The 9,505-nt window shown below is 48.0% G+C and overlaps 1 protein-coding gene across 1 annotated transcript; it reads right to left on the bottom strand.

Annotated features, from left to right (window-relative positions):
* Window positions 1-5,261: 5,261 nt before the first annotated feature.
* LOC128069457 (melanoma-associated antigen 10-like) lies at window positions 5,262-9,206 on the bottom strand. Its single transcript, XM_052662649.1, has 4 exons — window positions 9,135-9,206; window positions 6,949-7,046; window positions 6,467-6,651; window positions 5,262-6,292 (listed from the first exon to the last, which is right to left on the bottom strand). Exons 1-4 carry the CDS (start codon window positions 9,204-9,206, stop codon window positions 5,262-5,264), a joined length of 1,386 nt encoding a protein of 461 aa, XP_052518609.1.
* Between the last annotated feature and the right edge of the window lie 299 nt (window positions 9,207-9,505).

Below are 9,505 nucleotides of genomic sequence, written 5' to 3'. Positions count from 1 at the left end.
CCATGCCTATACAGTCCATGGGATTCTCCAGGCCAGAATACTGGAGTGGGTAGCTTTTCCCTTCTTCAGGGGATCTTCCCAACCCAGGGATCAAACCCAGGGCTCCCACACTGCAGGTGGATTCTTTACCAGCTGAGCCACCAGGGAAGTCCAAGAATATTGGAGTGGGTAGCCTATCCCTTCTCCAGGGGATCTTCCCAACCCAGGAATCAAACCAAGGTCTCCTGCATTGCAGGTGGATTCTTTACCAACTGAGCTATGAGGGAAACCCATTAGTATGTATATCTTATAAGAAAACGTCCACATTTACTCAAGAATTCTAAGATTCTAATTCCCTTTTATTTATCATACAACAAAAGAAAAGCAACTTAGGGATGTTTAATTATGATGCATACATACCTCAGCATTCCAAGAGGTAGTTTCAAAATGAGGTGGAGCTGTATATGCTGTCATGGGAAGATCCTGCATCTTTTTAATTCAGGGGCAAAGGCTAGTGGCACATCAATATGTGCATCATAATCTATGCATGTCAAATCAAATCAATATATTTTATAGGATAGAAAATGCATATCTATGAAAAAGCCCATAGTCTGCTTTAAAGCAACTCACACTACATTGTTAGTTGTGGTGACCTCTGAGTAGGAGGCTGAATCATGGAAAAAACTTTGTAAAGGGGATTCTGCAAATTTTCTATAGTTTTAGAAATTTTTGAGGTAGGAACATATACACTGCTACCTTTCCAATTAAAATATTTATATAAACCTAACAACAGAAATAGTAGCTGTGTCTGTTAAAGTTACTGCAACCTGATGAAACAGGCAAACCTTGACGTTTGAAAGACTAACACAAGAACAGTGTGTTTTTGTGCAGGTAAATTTTCATGTGGTTTAGCAGGGGCCCTGAGCTCTAGGGGGACCCAGGGATCCAGGCTGCTTCTGTCTCGCGGTTTCAGCACCTCAACACTGGATCACCATGTTTGCTGGTGAATCAAGGGAGAGAGTGTGAAACCAGCATCCTGCTTCTCAAGTGCCTCCAGGTGATAGTAAACACCTGCTTGTGTCTCAGTGGCCAAGGGTTGTCACAACCCCTCTTAACTACAAGCAGATTGGCAGCATAGTGTCCCTTGTGTCCAGAAAGGTGAGCAAGACAAGACGTGGACGGGCATTGGAGCCTCTCGCATGTACCGTTACAAAGTAGATGCTCAAGAAAAAGCAATTATTATGATTTGCTGAGACCAAAACCATCTTCAATGCTTGGAGGAGTTTCTGAGGTCAGATCTGCCTTGAAATGCTCTGAAATTTTCAAGCATCTACTATGTGACAGATGCTTTCAAATACAGGATCACATCTAATTGTCAAATGGTTTTGTAAATCTCAGCAGGGAGAATTCACTTTCTTCATTCAGTGGCCCCTTTCTGCATTTTTCTTTGCAACAACCTCTATAATCTCATAAAACTGAAAATGCACTTCCTCTTAATGCAAGCTCACACTTCTAACCCTTTGAGTCTCTGCTCACCTTCCACATGACTAAACTTGCCTGTGTACCTGGATAGGTGCCATGAAGCACATTGAAAGCTGGGACTTTCCTGGTGGCATGTATTGCAAGAGACAGTGGGAGGATGGGTAATTATTCTATTTTTCAACAGAGCTGACATGTCTTCCAAGGAACCATTTTTAACTCCTAGGAAACTCCAGGGATTTAGGAATTCAGCTTTAGATGTTTGCTCCACAATAACTTCTGTCATCTTTCCTCATCTACAACTGAGAGTCTCTGGTTTTTTAGTACTTACATAAGTTAGGTATTTGATCAGCAGTGAATTTAAAATCACTGCAGATGGTGACTGCAGCCATGAAATTAAAAGACGCTTACTCCTTTGAAGAAAAGTGATGACCAACCTAGATAGCATATTGAAAAGCAGAGACATTACTTTGCCAACAAAGGTCCGTCTAGTCAAGGCTATGGTTTTTATAGTGGTTATGAATGGATGTGAGAGTTGGACTGTGAAGAAAGCTGAGCGTCAAAGAATTGATGCTTTGAACTGTGGTGTTGGAGAAGACTCTTGAGAGTCCCTTGGACTGCCAGGAGATCCAACCAGTCCATTCTAAAGGAGATCAGCCCTGGGTGTTCTTTAGAAGGAATGATGGTGAAGCTGAAACTCCAGTACTTTGGCCACCTCATGCGAAGAGTTGACTCATTGGAAAAGACTCTGAGGCTGGGAGGGATTGGTGGCAGGAGGAAAAGGGGACGACAGAGGATGAGATGGCATCACTGACTCGATGGATGTGAGTTTTAGTGAACTCTGGGAGTTGGTGATGGACAGGGAGGCCTGGCGTACTGCAATTCATGGGGTCTCAAAGAGTCGGACACGACTGAGTGACTGAACTGAACTGAACTGAATTTAAAATAAGACACCTCATTGAAATCCTACTTAAAATATCATGGTGGTTTCAATAATCCTCTAACTTTAAAGTTATATTCCAGGAAAAAATAGATGATGTGCCAAATTAGATGGCACTTACCACCCCATTTAGAAAACACTTGGAGACTGTGTTAGAGATAACAGGGCTGGTGACCAGGTGTCTTAAAGCAGCTGTCCCCAGGTGAATTTTTGTATCAATGGGGCTGTTGATATCATAGGCCTACTAGGGTGAGTCATGGGACAGCCAGAAGACTAATGCTCTATGTTGGGGGAAAGTAGGTGATTCTGGGCTTCCAATGGAGACCAATGACGAGCTGGTTAGCAGGCTAGATTTGAGACTTAGATAGGAGAGCATACAGAGGAAGACCAGGGAAAGGGTGCTATAATTTGGGAAAGTTCTGGGTCTGAAAAAAATGCTAGCACTCAGGCAGAGTCAGTTTTCAAGGAACTCTGGGACTCAGGTGGGTGGACCCTAGGTTAATAAAGCCCATAGACAGTACTCAAATTGCATTTAAATCTCATTTTCATCTTTCTTTTTTAGGCCTGCTTTTAGTACCTTAGACACAACATCCTCCTTGTCACCTCAGAGACATTGTGTAGTAGAACAGAATAGAATCACAAGTCAGAAGGTCGGCCACGGGCTGGGGTGGGTGGGAACAACATGGGCTCAAGAGAAATTCAGGCCAGGGTCTAGTCCCTATCCTGTCTCCTAGTAACATGTGATGCTGGGAAGATCCCCAAGTCCCATGACGTTGGCTTCTTCATCTGTGAAGCAAGTGAGCTCGATGAGCTCTGTTTTGTAGGGCTTCAGGGATGTGAGCAGTGTATGTAAAGCATCTCACACAGTGCCTATCATATCTTGGAACTTTGATGACTGGCAGTCACTTCTAGTATTATTTTACCCACAAACCATACTACCCCCTTTTCTGAGAACCTTGTTTGCTTTTTATTTTTCAGATCTCAGAGAACATGCAAAGCAATAGGATGAAGAATAACAAATCATCCAACAATATTGCTTTGTAAATAAAACTCAGTACAGTTGCCCTCCTAGAAGATGTTATTTAATTTGAAGGGGGGGGGGTCTCCCTCAGCTGGATGCAACTCACAGCTCCTAGAATTTGAGTCAAAGACCAACTCCATTCCTCCCTCCCAGCTGCTTTTCCATCCAAACGATGTCTTTCATTCATTCTACCCCACCAAAGATCTAGCTCTTGCTTAGAGCTGTCCAAATGACACTCAAGATCATCTAATTAAAATGTTTTTTAAATACAGTGCGTTCTGGCTTTCCACAGCCAGAGAAAAGAGTGTCCCTTGAGAGGCTTCTGGGCACCACTTCAAAGTCATATCACCGTATTTCTCAAAAAATTCTTACAGATGATGAGTATAAAGCGTCTAGCCTATGTACTGTACTCCACAGTACTGAGACACGCGTGCAGGGCTCCTTCCCTACCTGCTCCAAGAGGAGATTCTTCTCTGGTTTTTCAACGACTCAAAGGTAACTGCTAAGTGCAGTTTTCTATTCCAGGGTTTCCTCTCACTTTGAAGACATACCATGAGTCTGGTCACGGCCACCACCCAGCTTCATCATCCCTAGCTCCCCCAGAACTGAAGTTTCCCAAAGCTCCAAACTGCCCTGACTCGGGGCACTTACACTTACTGTTATCCATAGTACTCACCTCCTCTTCCTTTCTTTTACTGGTTATTTAGTATCGGGTGGGCCAAAAAGGTAGTTCAGGTTTTTCCATGCCGGCTTATGAGAAAATCCATACGACCTTTTGAAAGTGAAAGTCGCTGAGTCATGTCCAACTCTTTGCAACCCCATGGGCTGTACAATATGACCTTTTAGGCTAACCCAATACTTAGACCTTAACCCTTAGTTAGTATTTAGAGAATAGTTCATTATCTTCCTGATGTGACTGTTGCTCTTGGACTTTACAATTTTATAGCTAAGGGGTGTATCTCCCTTATCTTGGTGTCCCCCTACTTCTATAGGGCCTTTCAAAGAGTCAATCTCTAATTAATGATTGGGGAATAACAGAGCCAGTGAACAGAGAATCTTGTTTATTTAGATTTAATACTGTATACATTCTTCAATAAGCAAAGCATATCCAAGTACATATCTTTTAATTTTACAGAAGAACACAAGAAAAGGGATAACAGAAGACAAAAATTAACTATTTTTCACTTTTCTCTCTATTTCTCTATTTTCACATTTCCAAGGAAAGTAATGCCATGTTTTCTTATTCCAGATCATAAAACATAATGAAAGGTTTCCCAATTTGTTTCACAAAATAGCAAAATGCAGAAAATCTTAAAAGCAGCAAGAGAAAAACAACTTGGTACATTTGAAGGAGACCCCACAAGAGCATCAGCAGACTTTTCAGCCAAAATTTTGTAGCCAGAAGAGAGGGGCACGATATACTCAAAGGGCTAAAAGAAAAAACTTCCAACCAACAATATGCTTGTTACCCTACAAAGTTATCATTCAGAAAAGGATAGATAAAAAATGCTCCCAACAAATAAAACCTAAAGGAGTTCACCATCACTTATACAGGCTTATGACAATAACTGTAGCTAAAATGTTCACTTCTTAAACTGGATAACAGCAATACATTTTTGATGAATGTCATTTGTAAACTTAGAACTTGAAGTTAATTAAGCCTTTTGTTAATAGGAACAGCATTTGAAAAGTACCAAAAAGAAAAAAAAATCTCCAAATCACCCTTACACAGCAGGAACACAAAGATATAATATATTCAATACTCCCAAGCCCCATCTTGCCTCTCCACTACTTAGATAAGTGACTGTTCTCATCAAACAGAATGAAACATTTTCCTCCACTTCAGTTGGGGCAAGATAAGCTGTTGGATGTGACCTTGGAATAGGCCCTGGTCCTGGCACAAGTCCCATCCCTGGCCCTGGCCCTGGCTACAACTCTGGCTTGGGGTCCTGTTTTTTCACTTTGCAAAGCTTCTTCATACAAGCTAGGAAAGGCACTGGGGGTGGTATCATGAACTTTGGCCAAGAACTCTAAGACTTTCATCTTAGTGGTCTCTGCATAAGTCCGGGGACCCCACAGGAACTCATAGCAGGCAGGATCACTATTGGGCACCTGTCGGTATTCCAGATACCCTTGTTGCACCCACACTTGGGTCAGCAGCTCCCTGGGGTCCCCATAGATGAAATGGTTCATACCAGCATACAGGCCCATGATACCTAGCATTTCCCAGATCTTTTCCTCAGGTGCACAGTTGCCAGCTATGAAGATTATACTCAAGGTATTTACAAGGAGGCCAGCCATGGGCATGCTCTCCTCATCACCACTCAACAAATCATTGTAGGTGAGACCCAAGGTGTTGACCAAGACATAGAAGAGACCTGTGGGGTCCAACGCCTTCACATCAATACCAAAGACCAGATTCATGCAGTCAGTGGCTTGACTGAGGATCATGGGGAAGAGGTCTTGGTAATCTTTGATAACGCTAAGCATTTCTGCCTTTGTGGCCACCTCCTTTCTGTGATATCTGACGAGCAGGAATGACACCAGATCCCCCACCTTACCATCTATTGCATCTCTGAGCAAGTGCCCACCATCTGGCAGGGCCTGCGAAGTGCTTGGCCTTTTTCTTTTTCTACTGCCAGATCCCTGATCTGATATGATTGATGGAGTGGTTGCTAGGGCAGTGGGTAAGGTCCAAACTCTCTGAGAAGCCTGGAAAGGACTCGGTGTCCCAGCAGTATCAGGAACCTCAATTGTGGTGCCTGGGGTCAGAAAACAGAAGGAGGAGGTGGGGTGGGGAGAGGAGGAGGAAGAAGAAGAAGAGGAAGAAGAGGATGAGGAGGAAGAGGAGGAAGAGGAGGAACAGGAGGAGGAAGAAGAGGAGGAGGAGGAAGAAGAGGAGGAGGAGGAAGAAGAGGAGGAGGAGGAAGAAGAGGAGGAGGAGGAAGAAGAGGAGGAGGAGGAAGAAGAGGAGGACGAGCAAGAGGAGGAGGATGAAGAGGAGGAGGAGGAAGAGGAGGAGGAGGAAGAGGAGGAGGAGGTGTGCTCCCTCTCCTCCTCACACTGAGGAACTTGTGCATTCCAAAGTCCCCAGTTCTCGCTCTGGGACTGAAGGTTTTCCTTAAGTATGCAGCACCAACACTTCATGTAACACAAACGCTTTGGAGGTGGAGGCATAATGACTCCTGGTAGCAAGAGTACGGACAGACAGTGCAGAACTGGATCCACAGGCCTGGGGGAGAGAGAGGGTGTGAGCAGCTTTGACTGAGAAATCCACCCTGGGCGGTCTGACTCAGGCCACTGACAGGTCTCCTCTTGAGGGGTGCTCTCGGGCCTCATAGAGGAGCTCCTCCTGAGCGGCCTGACCCGTGGCTACTGAAGGAGGAAGTGAGGTGGCTCCCCCCAGGGTGCGGGCAGCACAGCCCAAGGTTCTGGGGATGAAGGGGGAAGGGATTTGGGTCTTGTGGGGTCCTGTCTGTTCTGGGGTGGGGAGTCCCTGCCTGGTGCACACTCAAGGCAGGCACCTCACCTCACCTTGACTCCTCGTGCTGCCTGGACCTCCTCTGATCTGTGACCTGTAGACACGAGCTTCAGATCTGGGCTTTCACCTCTTGGTTCCTGGAGCCCCTGTGAGAGGAAACAAGGGGGCACCTCGGTTGTAAACTGTGGTACGGTGCTGGGCCCCTTGGTGCTGATAGGAGGATGGACTCTGTGAGGTCCTCATTCTTCTGGGATGGGTGGTCCCATTTGTGCTCACGCAGGGCTCTCACCTTTTCCCTGGCAGGACGTGGGCTCTCCTCACTGCAGGCCTGAGACGAAACTCTCAAAACAGGATCCCTAGACTGAACAGAAGGAAATTATGGGGCTTCACATCTAACTATGCTTGCCCAGGGCCTTCCCAGGGGGAAGAGCAAGGGGTGGCTGAATACTGTGGGGTCCATCTGTCCTGGGATTGGGGGGGAGGTCTGATCAGTTCTCACCTTAATGCCTGGCAGAGCTTCCTTCTGTTTACCTCAATCCACCTTCCTTAAATGAAGTGTCTCACCTTTATGTGAGAACAAAGATGGAAATGAGAGGGCACCACGTACAGTCAAACTGCTTCAGGTCCTTCTGTGCCCAACAGAAAGGGCAGGGATAGCTGGGGTTTAGTACATTTTCGCATGAGTTCAGCCAGTCCTCTCTCAAGGTCCTCACCACTACTCTTGACAAAGCCTGAGCCTCCTACCTTTGTGCACTTGAGTACAATACCATATGCTGATAACTCACCTTAGGTGGCCGTGCAGGAAGTCAGGAAATAGCACATTTGCAACCCCTCCCCGATTCCATCTGGGGCCGCTTGTGGGGTCCAAGTTCCCCTCAGTCTTCCCTCAGGGGTTTGATTCCTTCCCTTGACTCCTGTTAGGACATTGGAGTCTCCCCTCTCCCCACTGAGGCCTCGCCCCTTTCACTACATTCCCAGTCTCTCTGAGAGGCTGATGTCAGGAAATGCTCCCTGTAGTCATCCCGCCCCAAGGCCTCCCAGAGCCCAATCTGGTCTGGGGCCCAAGTTCCCCTTAGTCCTCCCTCAGAGTCCTCACCTTGACACCCGCAGGACCTGGGATTTTTCTTTCTGCCCACCTAAGGCCCCTGCCCTTCATCCTAGATCCCCAGTGTTTCTGAGACCCGGATGTCAGGAAATGCTGCCTGTGCATATCCCACGCCAGGGCCCCCAGAGCCCTCTCTGTTCTCACGGGGTCTCCTCAGTCATGCCTCAGGGTCTTCACCTTGGTCTACGAAGGGTCTAGGATTCCGCCTCTGACCACCCCACAGTTATCCCAGGTCCCCAGGCTCTGTGGGACCCGGGTGAGGGAAGTCAGCACAGGCTGCTCTCAGCCTTTGGGATACCACAGCTGAGGGCAGTGGTGGGTTTGTCTGGGATACTTCACCCTCCATCTGTGTTCTGAGGTTCAGGATCCCTTCGGTCCTCCCTCAGGGGCCTCACCTTGACTCCTGTTAGGATTCTCCCCTCTCTCCAACTTAGGACACACTACTTACACTAATTTCCCAGTACCTCCAGGACCCGGATGTCAGGAAATGCTGCCTGTGTACATCCCACGCCAGGGCTTCTCAGAGCCTTCTCTGTTCTCACAGGGTCCCCTCAGTCCTCCCTCAGGATCCTCACCTTAGTCCACGAAGGATCTAGGATTCCGCCTCTGCCCTCTCGAGGCCGCGACTGTTACCACAGGTCACCCCTGTTCTCCCAGACCCAGATGAGGAAGTCAGCACAGGCTGCCACGGGCTCATGGCGCCCCGCACAGCTTACCACAGCTGAGGGCAGGAGCAGGTTTCTCTGGGACACCTCACCCTCCATCCGTGTTCTAGGGGCCAAGATCCCCTCAGTCCTCCCTCAGGGGCCTCACCTTGACTCCTGTTCGGATTCTCCCCTCTCCAACTTAGGACGCGCTACGTACGCTAGATTGCCAGTCTCTCCGGGACCGGATGGCAGGAAATGCGGCCTGTGTACATCCCAAGCCAGGGCTCCTCGGAGCCTTCTCTGTTCTCACAGGGTCCCCTCAGTCCTCCCTCAGGATCCTCACCTTAGTCCACGAAGGATCTAGGATTCCGCCTCTGCCCTCTCGAGGCCGCGACTGTTACCACAGGTCACCCCTGTTCTCCCAGACCCGGATGAGGAAGTCAGCACAGGCTGCCACGGGCTCATCTCGCCCCGCGGCTCACCCCAGCTGAGGGCAGGGGCGGGTTTCTCTGAGACCCGGATGAGGAGGTCAGCACAGGCTGCCACGGGCTCATGGCGCCCCGCACAGCTTACCACAGCTGAGGGCAGGAGCAGGTTTCTCTGGGACACCTCACCCTCCATCCGTGTTCTAGGGGCCAAGATCCCCTCAGTCCTCCCTCAGGGGCCTCACCTTGACTCCTGTTCGGATTCTCCCCTCTCCCCAACTTAGGACGCGCTACGTACGCTAGATTGCCAGTCTCTCCGGGACCGGATGGCAGGAAATGCGGCCTGTGTACATCCCACGCCAGGGCTCCTCGGAGCCTTCTCTGTTCTCACAGGGTCCCCTCAGTCCTCCCTCAGGATCCTCACCTTA

This window comes from Budorcas taxicolor, chromosome X (genome assembly GCF_023091745.1).
Source record: "Budorcas taxicolor isolate Tak-1 chromosome X, Takin1.1, whole genome shotgun sequence".
In the NCBI taxonomy this organism is placed as follows: domain Eukaryota; kingdom Metazoa; phylum Chordata; class Mammalia; order Artiodactyla; family Bovidae; genus Budorcas; species Budorcas taxicolor.
The sequence above is the reverse complement of the archived record's forward strand: the minus strand, read 5'-3'. Positions and strand labels throughout refer to the sequence as shown.